This window comes from Neomonachus schauinslandi, chromosome 12 (assembly GCF_002201575.2).
Source record: "Neomonachus schauinslandi chromosome 12, ASM220157v2, whole genome shotgun sequence".
Taxonomy (NCBI): Eukaryota; Metazoa; Chordata; class Mammalia; order Carnivora; family Phocidae; genus Neomonachus; species Neomonachus schauinslandi.
This window is the reverse complement of record NC_058414.1, coordinates 46319757-46336591: the sequence shown is the minus strand read 5'-3', so window position 1 is coordinate 46336591 and position 16835 is coordinate 46319757. Positions and strand designations below refer to the sequence as shown.

The 16835-nt window shown below is 38.8% G+C and overlaps 1 protein-coding gene across 6 annotated transcripts in view; it reads left to right on the top strand.

Annotated features, from left to right (window-relative positions):
* Positions 1–16835, top strand: part of DGKB (diacylglycerol kinase beta) — a 666176-nt gene that overhangs the window by 615152 nt on the left and 34189 nt on the right. For all 6 annotated transcript variants that reach the window (XM_021689586.1, XM_021689590.1, XM_021689588.1 and 3 more), the window contains 2 exons: positions 13724–13844; positions 14845–14905. In XM_021689586.1, coding sequence (XP_021545261.1) covers positions 13724–13844; positions 14845–14905 — 182 coding nt within the window. The remainder of the gene's footprint in view (positions 1–13723; positions 13845–14844; positions 14906–16835) is intronic.

Below are 16835 nucleotides of genomic sequence, written 5' to 3'. Positions count from 1 at the left end.
AAACACACACTGTTTTAACCAGCGACTGTGGCATTCCTGTTGTGCAGAGCCCTGAAGCCAGCAGGTTTTCAAGGATTCTCTGGCAGCACACCAGATTTCAGGAGATAATCCTATATTTTACCAATACCAAAAAGTTCCAAATGAAGGTTACTGGGATTTAATTTTATTTAGTCATGCGTAACCTCTTTTCCGAAGACGTGCTGCCAGGAGACTAAGATGTCCTTCTGAGCTGCCGGGTTTTATGCAAATGGTGGGAAAAAGCACAGTAACCCCAATATAATGGAATCTTTCAATCTCTTGTTCAGAGTACAATATTTATATGTAACCAGGATACACTAGACATAAAACTCCGCTCTGTTATACAGTAAATAACTATGCTTCATTACTATATTTTGTCCTTATTTTAATTTTCAGCATTAGGTTTATAAGTGAGGTCAAATGCATTACCACGTTCTTAAAATTTTGTTTTTCACAAGTGTTTTTCATACCTCATTGAAACTAAAATAAAGGACAGTGAAACATGCCATTATATTTTATAATATATGTCAGGAAAATAACATTTTCATAGTGCTTCTGGAAATTGAATGTAAAGACTACATAGTCATATGTAAAATCATATTGGCACTGCCTTCTAAATAAATTGAGTATGAATTGGGGTGGTTTCTTTTTTAATTGTTGGAGCTGTTTAATTCTTAGAAGAACGGCAGTTGGTCATCTCCCTGGTGAATTCACCCTCTTAGCAGGCATCAGTGTTGGGGTGCAGGATGCCCCTCCAGAAGCTGTTCAGAATTTGCTGACATCAGCCATCATTCATGAGCGCTTGCTTTGTTTAGTGATGGTGCTAATATGAGGAGACACGTGAAGTAGCTTGGTTTATGGAAGAGGGCAGCGCAGGCATGGTGCTGTGAAAACATCCCCATACACACTAATGGCTCATTCACACAGAAAACAAGCAGCAGCCTTCAGTCCCTCCACAAACCTTAACGAGAACAAACTGACTCAAGAACCCAGAAGCAGCAGTGTTCAGAATCACTGCTAGCTTGTGCTCGCAAACTCTCTGCTTACATTTACTCATGATACACATTGTCAGGTGCAGCAATAGATTGCTATGGGAAGTCTTTAAGCTGATTCTCTATGGGCCTTGTGAATGAAATGCTTACGATTTCTTGGGTTGTGTGCCCTGGGGTGAAGATCACTTTTCAAGTATGCCATGTAACAAAATGATTTGCAGGCCCTGAATCACTTTGGTCCCAATAAGGGAAAATTGTTGACTGTATGCCACACTGTGATTTCTGGTCTTTACTTTTTTTGGATCCATTTAGGAAAGTTCAGAATTTTAGAATGAAAATACATAAAGTTATAGTCAGCTCTGCCTGGTTGTTTTCAAAAACCAGATGGCTTTAAAAGAGATGATCAAATCCATTCTTTAAAAGTCATTTTTAAAAGCAGGCATGTGACTCTACTATATATATATATATATGTATATATATATATATATATATATATAATTTCTGTATGTGTACCTTAACCCCTTATTTTCAGAGTTTTTAAAGGGAATGGGGTATTTCATACAGCTAGATTTTCCAAAAACTCTAGTTAATCCATTTATGTACCAGACTGTAATTTTCTAAGTTTTTTTTCATTTTAACCATTTTGGATGGAAATTATTCCAAAAAGCATTTTGTATGTCATAGCCTTCTTATAAGATTCTTCAGAGTATAATTCACACATGACCTGGAATAGTCATTGTGAATGAGAGTTTTATACTGTATTTAATTTAGTGACAACATCTGAAATGATTTACTGGTAGGATTATTGATGGTACTATTCATGTTTTTTTTTCTCTCTCTCTCTCTTCCATCACTGATAACATTTAATGGTTAGTTCTTACTACTCTCAGCATGTACAGTAACATGGAATTTGGAGTTAAGTACACCTAGTTCAAAAACCAGATTTGTGAAGACTTGGGCAAGTAAATTTCTCATCAATAAAATGAAGAGAATAAAATCAGCTTCTAAGGATTGTTGGGAGTCTTAAATGAAAAAAATGCCTGTAAATTCCTAAGGAGAGCCTGCCCATAGTGGGCATAGAGTATATATATTAACTGTCCCCATTTCCTTGATAGACCTAAAATTGCATGGGGTATCACCTTAGGTGCTGAAAGTCTTCTTTAATGCTTACATACTGTGATGTGAAATGAAGTCCATATTAATAAACTGTTGCTTTAGTTCTCTCTAATCCGCTTTTCTTCTTCGCATTTTCTAATTTATGGAGGTCAGGGAAAACAGCCATGTATGCTTGTGAGGAGCCATCTAAATAATCGGGACAATAGATGGACATATTAAGGAAAAATCCTCAAAGCATTCACTTAGGTGGATGAATTTCATATATACGTTGGCCTTTCAAAAGTTTATTCTGGAATCTTCAGGCATGTCTCATATAGATGCTAGATAAATGAAGCATCACTAGAAGCATACAATCCATCCACACTCAGGAGGTACAACTCCATAGATATCCTGGACTCGCCCTGGCCAAATAAGAACTTAATAGATGTTGATATAGGGGCGACTGGGTGGCTCAGTTGGTTGGGCGACTTCCTTCGGCTCAGGTCATGATCCTGGAGTCCCGGGATCGAGTCCCGCATCGGGCTCCCTGCTCAGCAGGGAGTCTGCTTCTCCCTCTGACCTTCCGCCCTCTCATGTGCTCTCTCTTTCATGCTCTCTCACTCTCAAATAAATAAATAAAATCTTTAAAAAAAATAGATGTTGATATAATTAGCAGTTTATGGTGATTACAAAATGTCCCTGCTGAGTCACTGAGTGTACCCCAGGACATGGCCTCCCACCACGTTACAGCATGTGGCTGGACACCATGCACAAAGGAGTATGCCCTTCCCTGCCCCTCCTTCCCCTCACTTCAGTACACATTATATTCTACGAAATGCTAAAATGCTACAACCCACATTCAGTCTGTGTTTGTAATGCATCCTCTTCTGTTCCCTCACATATGGCAGTCTGAAACAATTACATAATGAGACATATTATCAGGGCATAACTGTCAAAAATGAAGAGACTGAGCTGTGAATAAATATTACCCACTTATAGGCTGTGCTGCTCCTGTGTCCTCGAATCTATACCTTACCCCTTATTTTCAAATTTTACATTCATACCCTCTGATTGCCTGTGTAACAAAATGATACAGTACTAACAATGTTTAGAAAATGATTTATAAAAACAAAGGCAAATGAAATTTTAAAGTAGTGTTTCTTATCATATTTGTGCTGTAGTCTGGTGAAATCTACTGACTCTTCAGAGCATGTTTTAAAATTCATAAAAATAAAATATATAAGGTAACGAAGGACGCCAATTATATTGAAATACTGTTGAAGAGTCACTGACCCTGTGTTAAGAATGTTGCCCTAATATGACTCAATTTAGGTTATTTCATTAAGTTTCTTCCCTCTGAAGTACCTATTCTGGACTTTCTATTTTAAATATGAAAATATCAAATTTGGCAGATTCTCTCGCCTCTATTACCCCTATAGAACCATTTGGAAAGATATGTTAACTCTTTCAAAAATGTACTGTTTTTCCCCTGAACAAAAGCAATCTCTTCCTCAGGATAGATGCACCCTTCCGATTACCAGGATGTCAGGAGGTCTCAATACTCAGTACTCTCACAGGTGGAGCTAATACCTGAATCTACCCGTCTGGTCACAATTTGTGCATTCCTGTGTATTACTATTATTTTTTTCCCTCACATTCAAAAAGTCCAATCTGGATGCAATGACTGCACATAATGTTGAACATTAAGCTGCTCATTTATTTTGTAATAAAGTTATTTGGAAACTTCAGTACTTCATGATTAACAACAAATTTTCTGATGAGGAACCTCACAGTATACAAAGGTGGTGAGATTCTATGGTTGAGAACAACTGTTTTACTCAAGGATATATCCACTGATGAAGGAAGGATGTTATGCCTTTCAGGTCACTGTGACGCCATTTTGCATTTATAGTGACAGTACTAAAGTGAAAATTCCAATGGCCTAATTAATTGTTTCTTTTAAGCAGAGGTTGGCACTTTTCTCTAAAGGTCCAGATAGTGTATATCTTAGGCTCTGTGGGCTATAAGGTCTTTGTTGCAACCACTCCACCATTGTAGTATAAAAGCAGACATAGACAAAACCTAAATGAAAGAGTGTGGCTGTGCTCCCATCAAAACTAAACTATGAACACTAAAATTTTAATTTCATAGAATCTTCAGATGTTACAGTCTATTATTCTTTTTAAATTCTTTCCACTTTGTAAATGTGTAAAAACCATTCTTAACTAGCAACCCATACAAAAACAAGCAGCCAGCCAGACTTAGTCCGTGGGCTGTAGTTTGCTACTTTGATTCTTATGTTGAAGAATTGGTTTTAAAGGAAATCTGTAGCCAGGTAGCAAACCAATTAAGCAGGTTCTTCGGATTGGTTTTGACATCCCAGTGAGACCTGCATGTAAAATAATTTTAGCTAGAATATGAAGTGAGGAAGTCTTTGATGTTTTTAGATGATACTACATATAGAAACAAAATTCGAAATTATATAGATGGAAACTATCTTTGTCTGAAATCAATCAAGATCCAGCTCTCAGAGGCAATATGTAAGAAGCTTCAATTTTACACAGACAGTGCAGACTATTAAAAAATGTTGAAATGTTATGGAAGCAAATTTGTGCAGCACAAATTTAGGGTTTCTTTTTAATTTTTTTTTGAACACCTAATTAAAAGCATATGGTATTAATTTACCTCTACTGGAGTTAGTAAATATTCCACTATTTCTATGCAGTTCTTTGTGTTATCAAGAACATGAAGATTTGAAAGCCTGTCTTCTAAATCTGTAAGAAATATCTTCATTACTGATTATTAATGGTAGAGACTGATTTTCAGGACATTTTTTGCAGGGAGAAAAACAAAGACAAATTAAAAGAAAGAAAAAAATCAGAAGGAGGGTGGTAGACAGCAGCAATATGGTGTGGGTATAGACAATCCCTGTGATTCATGGAAAAGTTAGGGCTCACAGATTAACTGTCATGAGAAAGTGTTTTATTTCTTGTAGAATAGTTCCCATCAACCAGATCACTACAAGATTAGCACAAAATTCCTATTTAGGAATCAGGGAGTTGCAAAATATGTAATACTTCATGTAAACTTCAATGTTGTTGTTGTTGTTGTTTTATAAATATCACCAGACACACATCTGGGGTTTTAGTGCTTGCCACAGTGTAGTTTTCTGGCTGACATATATCTAAGAAATGCGTATATTAACACCCAGGCTATAGAGCCAAGTACATTTTCGTGCGGGCTACAGCTGAAAGAATATGTTTCCATTCCTTGTCCATCTGTTCTTGGCAACATAAATTTAAACTAGAAACACAGAATAAGTTTCATGAGAAATAAGTCTAAATAGGGTTTAGAACAGCAAGGTGAATGCTCTAAGTTTTATGACTTGTTAACATTTGATTTTGTAGCTAGAATGTTGTGTTGAGTTGAGAAATCTCATGCTTCAAGTTTTAAAAAAAATAATAATTGTGTGTTGTTGTTGTTGTTTTTATCAGTTCATTTAAAAAAATACAATGGCTTTGTCACACTTCAACTTTAAGGGCTTGTATTCGCCAGTGAGCATGAGCCTAACAAACTTTGAGATTTCGGAGTGTTTATTTGTCATATACTTGAACGACACTAAAAATGCATCTTCTACATTTGTGAGCTCCATGCTAAAATGGATTCATTAGTGGGGAATGAGGGTTTTCCATACAAAATGGAGCCCATATAAAACACACTTGTTTTTCTGCAAGTCCAGCCTCAGCTATGACCAGCTATTATGTTATTATCTTGTAAAATCATCATGCCCTACCACTCTGTGCTAAAATCTCCAGCTTTTTCTGCTACTAAAATAATATTAAACTGTTTATTTGCATTTGAAAATACATGAGAATACTAAAATATAAAAGGGCCATATATATGAACCTAGAATTTTGCCTCTCTCTCAAGGGTCCAGGTACTCTGAGCTAAATAGGTAAGCTGTATAGGGGCTGTGTGTTAGGGCTGGGCTCTGTGGAATTGCTCTGATGTGAGGGCAACCTCTACCTCTGGCTGAGCAGAAGTCTTCAGGTTGGGAAGGGTCCTTGAAGCTCACACAATCGTGGCTTTTTCTCTATATAATTATGTCTCTTTCTCTTCTATGGTTGGTTTATCAAACACAACATAGCGGTTATGTGTCTAAGTCACTGGGTTGAAATTTTGGCTCTGTGACTTCCTAAGTATGTTAATATGAATAAATTAGTTAACTTCTCTAGTGTTCAGTTTCTCTGTCTGTAAAAGGGAATGATCATTTTACCTTCAATTGGTTTTAAAGGGAAGCAAATGAGATAATAAAGTGATTAGTCCAGTGACAGGCACTACTTAGTAAACATTCATCAAGCAAAAGCTATTATTATTAGCCTCTTTCTACTGCCCTCTGTTAGAAAAAATAATTGCACTGTGCTAATTTTCTAGGTGGCTCCCAAATAGTATTTTTTTTGTAGTTTTTAATTTTATTATGTTATGTTAGTCACCATACAATACATTGTTAGTTTTTGATGTAGTGATCCACGATCCATTGTTTTCGTATAACACCCAGTGCTCCATGCAGTACGTGCCCTCCTTAATACCCATCACCGGGCTAACCAATCCCCCCTCCCCCCTCCCCTCTAAAACCCTGTTTGTTTCTCAGGTCCATTGTCTCTCATGGTTCATCTCTCCCTCCAATTCCCCCCCCCCATTTTTCCCTTCCTTCTCCTAATGTCCTCCATGCTATTCCTTATGTTCCACAAATAAGTAAAACCATATGATAATTGACTTTCTCTGCTTGACTTATTTCACTTAGCATAATCTCCTCCAGTCCCATCCATGTTGATGTAAAAGTTGGGTATTCATCTTTTCTGATGGCTGAGTAATATTCCATTGTATATATGGACCACATCTTCTTTATCCATTCATCTGTTGAAGGCATCTTGGCTCTTTCCACAGTTTGGCTATTGAGGACATTGCTGCTATGAACACTGGGGTGCATATGGCCCTTCTTTTCACTACATCTATGTCTTTGGGGTAAATACCCAGTAGTGCAATTGCTGGGTCATAGGGTAGCTGTATTTTTAAATTTTTGAGGAACCTCCACACTGTTTTCCAAAGTGGCTGTACCAATTTGCATTCCCACCAACAGTGTAAGAGGGTTCCCCTTTCTCCACAACCTCTCCAACATTTGTTGTTTCTTTCCCTGTCCATTTTTGCCATTCTAACTGGTGTAAGGTGGTATCTCAATGTGGTTTTGGTTTGGGTTTCCCTGATGGCTAATGACGATGAACATTTTTTCATGTGTCTGTTAGCCATTTGTATGTCTTCTTCGGAGAAGCGTCTGTTCATCTCTTCTGCCCACTTTTTGACTTGATTATTTGTTTTTTGGGTGTTGAGTTTGAGAAGTTCTTTATAGATTTTGGATACCAGCCCTTTATCTGTAGTGTCATTTGCAAATAACTTCTCCCATTCTGTGGGTTGCCTCTTTGTTTTGTTGACTGTTTCCTTTGCTGTGCAGAAGCTTTTCATCTTGATGAAGTCCCAAAAGTTCATTTTTGCTTTTGTTTCACTAGCTTATGGAGATGTATCTTGAAAGAAGTTGCTGTGGCCAATGTCAAAGAGGTTACTGCCTATGTTCTCCTCTAGGATTTTGATGGATTCCTGTCTCACATTGAGGTCTTTCATCCATTTTGAGTTTATCTGTGTGAGTGGTGTTAGAGAATGGTCGAGTTTCATTCTTCTGCATGTGGCTGTCCAATTTTCCCAGCACCATTTATTGAAGAGACTGTCTTTTTTCCATTGCATGTTTTTTCCTTCTTTGTCAAAGATTATTTGACCATAGAGTTGAGGGTCCATATCTGGGTTCTCTATTCTGTTCCATTGGTCTGTATGTCTGTTTTTGTGCCAGTACCATGCTGTCTTGGTGATCACTGCTTTGTAATATAGCTTGAAATCGGGCAACGTGATGCCCCCAGCTTTGTTTTTCTTTTTCAATATCTCCTTGGCGATTCGGGGTCTTTTCTGATTCCATACAAATTTTAGGATTGTTTGTTCCAGCACTTTGAAAAATGTCATTGGAATTTTGATCGGGATGGCATTGAAGGTATAGATTGCTCTGGGTAGCATAGACATTTTAACAATGTTTATTCTTCCGATCCATGAACATGGAATATTTTTCCATCTTTTTGTGTCTTCTTCAATTTCTTTCATGAGTGTTGTGTAGTTCCTAGAGTATAGATCCTTTACCTCTTTGGTTAGGTTTATTCTGAGGTATCCTATGGTTTTTGGTGCTATTGTAAATGGAATCGTTTCTTTAATTTCTCTTTCTACAGTTGCGTTGTTAGCGTATAAGAAAGCAACTGATTTCTGTGCATTGATTTTGTATCCTGCCACATTACTGAATTGCTGGATGAGTTCTAGTAATTTGGGGGTGGAGTCTTTTGGGTTTTCCACATAAAATATCATGTCGTCTGCGAAAAGAGAGAGTTTGACTTCTTCTTTGCCAATTTGAATACCTTTCGTTTCTTTTTGTTGTCTGATTGCTGTTGCCAGGACTTCTAGTACTATGTTGAACAACAGTGGTGAGAGTGGGCACCCTTGACGTGTTCCTGATCTTAAGGGAAAGGCTCTCAGCTTTTCCCCATTGAGGATGATATTCACTGTGGGTTTTTCATAGATGGATTTTATGAGCTTGAGGAATGTTCCCTCTATCCCTATACTCTGGAGAGTTTTAATCAGGAAAGGATGTTGTATTTTGTCAAATGCTATTTCTGCATCAATTGAGAGGACCATATGGTTCTTCTCCCTCCTCTTATTAATGTGTTCTATCACATTGATTGATTTGCGAATGTTGAACCACCCTTGCATCCCGGGGATAAATCCCACTTGATCGTGGTGGATGATCCTTTTAATGTATTGTTGGATCCTATTAGCTAGGATTTTGTTGAGGATTTTGGAATCCATATTCATCAGGGATATCGGTCTGAAATTCTCCTTTTTGATGGGGTCTTTGCCTTGTTTGGGGATTAAGGTAATGCTGGCCTCATAGAATGAGTTTGGAAGCTTTCCTTCTGTTTCTATTTTTTGAAACAGCTTCAGTAGAATAGGTATTATTTCTTCTTTGAATGTTTGGTAGAATTCCCCAGGGAATCCATCAGGCCCTGGACTCCTGTTTTTTGGGAGGTTTTTGATCACTGCTTCAATCTCGTTACTGGTTATTGGCCTAGTCAGGTTGTCAATTTCTTCCTGTTTCAGTCTTGGCAGCTTATAGGTTTCCAGGAAGGCCTCCATTTCATCCAGGTTGCTCAGTTTATTGGCATATAGTTGTTGATAATAATTTCTAATAATTGTTTCTATTTCCTTGGTGTTAGTCGTGATCTCTCCCTTTTCATTCATAATTTTATTAATTTGGGTCCTTTCTCTCTTCTTTTGGATAAGTCTGGCCAGTGGTTTATCAATCTTATTAATTCTTTCAAAGAACCAGCTTCTAGTTTTGTTGATCTGATCTACTGTGTTTCTGGTTTCTAATTCATTGATTTCTGCTCTAATTTTACTTATTTCTCTTCTAATGCATGGCTTAGGTGTCATTTGTTGCTTTTTCTCTAGTTCTTTAAGGTGTAGAGTTAGTTGGTGAATTCGGGATTTTTCTATTTTCTTGAGTGAGGCTTGGATGGCTATGTATTTCCCCCTTAGGATCGCCTTTGCAGTATCCCATAGGTTTTGGACCAATGTGTTTTCATTCTCATTGATTTCCATGAATTGTTTAAGTTCTTCTTTGATTTCTTGGTTGACCCAAACATTCTTGAGCAGAGTGGTCTTTAGCTTCCAAGTGTTTGAATTTCTGCCAAATTTTTTTTGTGATTGAGTTCCAGTTTTAGAGCATTGTGGTCTGAGAATATGCAGGCAATAATCTCAATCTTTTGGTATCAGTTGAGACCTGATTTGTGACCCAGTATATGGTCTATTCTGGAGAAAGTTCCATGTGCCTTCGAGAAGAATGAGTATTCTGTTGTTTTAGGGTGGAATGTTCTGTAAATATCTATGAGGTCCATCTGGTCCAATGTATCATTCAAAGCTCTTGTTTCCTTGTTGATTTTCTGCTTAGATGATCTGTCCATTGCTGAGAGTGGAGTATTGAGGTCTCCTACAATTAACGTATTGTTATCAATATGATTCTTTACTTTGGTTAACAGTTGGCTTATGTAGATGGCTGCTCCCATGTTGGGGGCATAGATATTTACAATTGTTAGATCTTCTTGTTGGATAGACCCTTTAAGAATGATATAGTGTCCTTCTGTGTCTCTAATTACAGACTTTAGTTTAAAATCTAATTTGTCTGATATAAGAATTGCTACCCCAGCTTTCTTTCTTTTTTTTTTTTTTTTTAAGATTTTTATTTATTTATTTGACAGAGACACAGCGAGAGAGGGAACACAAGCAGGGGGAGTGGGAGAGGGAGAAGCAGGCTTCCCGCCGAGCAGGGAGCCTGATGCGGGGCTCGAACCCAGGACCCTGGGATCATGACCTGAGCCGAAGGCAGACGCTTAACGACTGAGCCACCCAGGCGCCCCACTACCCCAGCTTTCTTTTGAGGTCTGCTGGCATGGAAGATGGATCTCCATCCCTTCACTTTCAGTCTGGATGTATCTTTAGGTTCAAAATGAGTCTTGTAGACAGCATATGGATGGGTCCTGTCTTTTTATCCAATCTGCAACCCTGTGCCGTTTTATGGGAGCATTTAGGCCATTCATGTTGAGAGTGATTATTGAAAGATATGAATTAATTGTCATCATGTTGCCTGTGAAGACGTTGTTTTTATAGATTGTCCCTGTAAATTTCTGTTGTAGATTACTCTTGGGGTCTTTCTCCTTTTATAGAACCCCCCTTAATATTTCTTGCAGGGCCAGCTTAGTGGTCACATATTCTTTCAACTTCTGCCGGTTGTGGAAGCTCTGCATCTCTCCATCCATTCTAAATGAAAGCTTTGCTGGATAAAGTATTCTTGGCTGCATGTTCTTCTCATTTAGTACCCTGAATATGTCTTGCTGGGCCTTTCTGGCTTGCCAGGTCTCTGTGGATAGGTCTGACGTTATTCTGATGTTCCTCCCTCTGTACATAAGGAATCTCTTCCCCCTGACTGCCCTTAAGATGGTTTCCTTGGTTCTAAGATTTGCAAGTTTTACTATTACATGCCGGGTGTTGGCCTGTTTTCCTTGATCTTAGGAGGGGTCCTCTCTGCCTCTGTTTGTTTCATTCTCCAGATTAGGGAAGTTCTCAGCTACGATTTGCTCAAATACATCTTCTAGCCCTCTCTCTCTCTCCACTCCCTCCGGGATTCCAATTATTCTGACATTGGAACGCCTCATGGTGTCACTTATTTCTCTGATTCTATTTTCATGGATTCTGAGTTGTTTTTCTCTGGCCTCCTCTTTTCCCTTTTTATCTATTATACTGTCTTCCAGATCGCTTATTCTCCCTTCTGTCTCAGTTACCCTAGCTGTTAGATTATCTAGATTAGATTGGATCTCATTGATAGCATTTTTAAGTTCTGCCAATTCACCTTTTATTTCTGCCCTTAGAGACTCTATGTTGCCATTAATTGATTTCTCCATTCTAGCCATTGTCTTCACAATTGCTAGCCTGAATTCCATCTCTGACATCTTGGTTATATTTGCATCCATTTGTAAATCTGCAGCATAAGTCATAATCTCTGAGTCTTTTCTGTTTTGGGGGCTCCCTCTCCTAGTCATTCTGTTGATGGGTGTTTGAGGGAATGTATAGAGTCAAAATTATTGACCAGAACCCAAGCAAGATGCACCTGTTTTCTTGGGACCTTAGGGTTGCTGGCCTCTTGTTTTCCCAGCCTGTCTTCTGCACGAGGGGCCTGCCGCGCTGTTACTCAGGCAACCCTGTTTGGGCGGAGTTGCCCTGCACCCCTGTGGCGGGGGATGGGCTCAGTGGGAATCAGTTTTGGGGGCTTTTGTTCTCTGGCGCCTTTCCCTGGCGCCTTTCACGTCTCTTCCACGAGTCAGAGCAGAAGAGACCGTTTCCAACCCTCTGCCTCAGAGCAGAGAGACCTCAGTCTGTTCTTCAGTGAGCCCTCCAGGCCACAATGTCTCCATTTCTGTCCGTGCTGCTATAAACTGCAGCATCCTGGGTTGTGCGCCCCTCTGCAGCGCTCCCAGTCCTGCCTCCAGGTCAGGGCACATCTCTGCCCTTTGTGCTTCTAAAACCGCCAGCCGCTCCCAGTTCGCGTGCGCACGACTCCGCGGCTTGGGGTTCTGTCCAGGGGACTGCAGTTCGCATGTGTGCGACCCCGCCACTCGGGGATTCCACCCCGGGGGTTGCAGTTCACTGGCGGGACCCCGGTGCACCTGGTTTCCATCTGGGAGGCTGCAGTTCATGTGCACGTGACTGTCGCTCTGGTTTCTGTCCGGGGGGCCTGCGGTTCACGTGCACGCGACCCCGCCAGTCTGGTTTTCCACCCCAGTGGCTGCCCTAAAGTCCTTTCCCAACGCTACTGGTCTGCGAGTGTGTGCCCCATCTACAGCACGCGAGGCTGTCACTCACCGGCGGTGTAGGATCCCCACGTCCAGGCACCCTCCTGCCTCCGTTTATCCTCCGATATCTGCCCACAGAATCACGGCTCTCGGCTTCGTACCTCAAAACCAACTGCCTGCAATATTCTGTTTGTAGAGATCCAGATCTTCTTCCATCTCAGGCTGGTTTCGTGGGTGCTCAGAGTGGTCTGGTAGATATCCAGCTCAATTCCGGGGACCAGTTGAAATAGGGTCCCCTACTCCTCCGCCATCTTCCCCCCCAAATAGTATTTTAGTAACATATTTCTTTTTTTTTTTTTTAAGATTTTATTTATTTATTTGAGAGAGAGAGAATGAGAGACAGAGAGCATGAGAGGGAGGAGGGTCAGAGGGAGAAGCAGACTCCCCGCTGAGCAGGGAGCCCGATGCGGGACTCGATCCTGGGACTCCAGGATCATGACCTGAGCCGAAGGCAGTCGCTTAACCAACTGAGCCACCCAGGCGCCCAGTAACATATTTCTTATCATGAGAAAAACATCTCAAGAAACTAATACTGTTTCTTGAACTTCTGTACAAAGTTACCTATGACTATGGACAAGTCACCTGATGATTTAGAGACTCAATCTTCTTATCTCTAAAATGAGAAACTTTAATTCCACGAGCTCTAGGGTCTTTTGTTCAAGTAATTTAACAAAATCATGTTTGACAGCATATCCTCATACTTTATTTATAGTGTTGAAGTGTGTATTTGCTGCCAAATGTATAAACGTTCCATATATACATGTGGGATAACATTAAGTTTGTTGATGTTAAAAACTACTGGTATATTTTTTGGCATTATTTGGCTCCGAATTCATTCTTCCCATTTTGTTTTAGATCAAATTGACAGCAGATCTTTTCCCACAGCACCGCGAGGTTTAGTTAAACTGAGAGCTTTAGATGTAGGCCATCTTTTCATTACTTTCAGAATCCAAGACAAGCTTTCTTTGTCAAGTAGCTTTCATTTTTCATCTTCTTAATATCTAATGGCATTAAATTGTGCACATATGGATCTCCGCTGTAACTGACAAGGCTTCTGTTTCCTTTCAGATCTAAGTGATCAGCTGCTGGAGGTGGTTGGTTTGGAAGGAGCCATGGAGATGGGACAAATCTACACAGGACTGAAAAGTGCTGGGCGGCGGCTGGCGCAGTGTTCCTCTGTGGTCATCAGGTAGTTGTTTCTTTATAATTGAGAAAAGGGGTTGACATGGTATAAGTACAACCTAATTAAAAGTATGCAGGACTCTGGTAACAACATTGGTCTTATCTGTGCCTCAAATTATCAGTAACTAATACTGATATATTTCCACATAATGGAAATTGGCAGATTTTACAAAGTTTTGGTTAGCTATTACTTATCAGGTTGATTGAAATTTGATGTTCTCTTGTTCAGACCATTGATACAATTCTAACATACAAACTTCGTCCCCTCTCAAATGGTTCTCACACAGTTTAGTTTCCCGAAGCATGAAAGAATCTACCGGGTATATTGCCCAATGAAAACACTGTTGAGGCACCATTAACTTAAATTCTTTCATGGACTAAAGTACACCGTTGTTTCTACAAAATTAAATAATCACTTTATTGTAAAGTAAGATTTTTTTATGTGTATTAAATTTAAACCTTATTAAGAAACATTTTTCCAGAATTTTACCTTTAGGGGAAAAAAAAGTCTACTTTGACCCTACGGTGAAACCGTGGGTTATAGCACAGTTATAGTTCGTGTTATTTGTGTAAAAATGTTGATACTGGAAAATCTGAGACATCAAACACCTTTCCTTCAGGTTTGCTGTGTAGGTTTTGATGAAAACAAGGAGGCTTTTTTGGCTATAGGAATTCTGATTATATAATTAAACATAACCCCCCCCAAAATAAATAAAAATAAAAATAATAAAAAATTTAAAAACACCATAAGCCCTATGTTTTTCTTTTGGCATCTATAATTTTTTCATATCATCACATTTACCAGGAAGCTCTTAGTATTCCTGTGACCAAGGTACCTTTCAGGTACTTATTAATAGTCAAGAATTGAAGTCCCTTTCAGAAGAGATCAATTTAAGGCCAGCTCTTACCATATTTGCATTCTCTGGTCTCATCATCTTACATCTTACATATAGTCTGTTGTGTAAAATATTTCAGTGTTATACTTAAAATGAAATATTTTCCCCTAGGACTAGCAAGTCTCTGCCAATGCAGATTGACGGGGAACCATGGATGCAGACCCCATGCACAGTGAGTACAGAGTAGTTGAAAGGCTATGTCATTTCATTTTTGCTTTCCAGATATCATGTACTTGTATAACTAATCACATACCCTAAATAAATAACCACAATATCTAAGCTTTTGATCTATCACCAAGTACCTTTTTCTTTTTATTATTGATGTGACAGAGCTATTGCATTCAGGTTTGGGGCATTATATGCCCTTGGCAATGATTTAACTTTTGAATGTTTGTGTTAGTCTAAGTACAGCTTTTAGATACCATAGATCAGTTATAAACTCTGGAACTAAACAAAATTAATGAAACTTTAAAAATCTTTCTTGTACTTGTTTCAGAACACCTTATGAGAAAATTATTTATGGGGCTTTCAGACATAAGTCTCCCTGAATTATTACCCATCTGTTCTTTTACCTCCATTTGGGGAGTTGAGGGCATCCTTCTCTGTAGAAAACTCCCCCTATCATTGTTTTCTTCAGGATGAAATATTATTTAAGTCAGATATTTAGATCCCTCAAAATTCCAATTTCCATTTGTATAGTGAATATTTTATTATATTTCAAAAATATGCTAGGCGCTGCTCTTGGCACCAACAATAGAAATCAGATCAGTAATATACATCATAATCAATAATAGAACAGGTAATAGAACATGATCAATAATGTAATTGTTTTCAAGGAACTTCTTTTCAGATAAGAGATTACATAGATAAATATAAACAAACAGATGCATCATAAATATAACTTCAGACTATGAGAGTTATGAAAAAAAATAAGGCGAAATGGTGAGGATCTGGGTGCAGTATGGGGGACACTACTTTAGATAAGTGGGTCTAGGAGACCTCTATGAAAGAAGAGTTAAAAGCTCAGTATGTTAAAGAAACCGTAAGGAGGGTGGTGTGACCAAAGTTTCTAGAGGTAGGGGGAAAACAGTAAAGGACGGACAGGGATGATCATGTAGAAAAAAATGATAGCAAAGGGTTAGCACTTGATTCTATGTGCAATGGGAAGCTTTTGAGGCCTCTAAGCATCATCTCATTTACATGTTAAAAGGTCACCTTGGCTGCTTTGTGGAGAATGGATTATACTGAGTAGCCACTGGAAGAGAGTCTATCAGAGTAGTCTGGGCTTGGGCATGGATGATGACAGGGAAGTGGATAGATTTGAGCTACATTCTGGAATGCAACAAGAAGAATTTGCTATTGAGTTCCCTTGGGGCTGAGAGAAAGAGAAGAATCCAGGTTAGCTCTTACATGTGAATGATGATGCGTTTACTGCATAGTTAAGATAGGGAGGGCAGCCAGTCAGGGAGTGACAGGGGAGGTCTTACTCTTAGACTGGTATAAGCATTGTGCTAAGTGCTGGTGTTACATGTAAGGTTTTGTTTTGTTTTGTTTTTCTGTTTTTTAAGTTGAGATATAGTTGACATATAAGATTGTATTAGTATTTATTAAATAGTCACATAAACATTAAATAATGGAGCTCATCATTTTTCAGATGGAGAAAACAGAGCCTTTGGAAGGTTCCATAACTTTCTCAAGGTCAGATATGTAGCAGAAATGGAACTCAAACCCAGGACTCTTTGATTAAGGCCCCTTCTCTTGACCACTAGTTTAAACATATTTAGCTACAGATTCCAAACAGTGCAGTTTAGCATGTAAGAGGAAACTTTTAATTTTACCTTTCCAGTGGTTTTACTCTAAAGCTATTGGCTTCCTCTTTGTGTACAGCAGATAAATATCACCTTTTGTTTATTCCTGGTATATTCTTTTTAGCCATTTTGAACCCCAAGTTTGTGAATCTGTTAATTCTCTGATAATAACGTAAAACAGACTTGTTTAAAAAAATCTCTGTTGATTGACTACTTCCTGCTTTCTGCTGTCTTTTTTTTTTTAAGATTTTATTTATTTATTTGACAGAGAGATAGAGAGCACAAGTAGGCAGA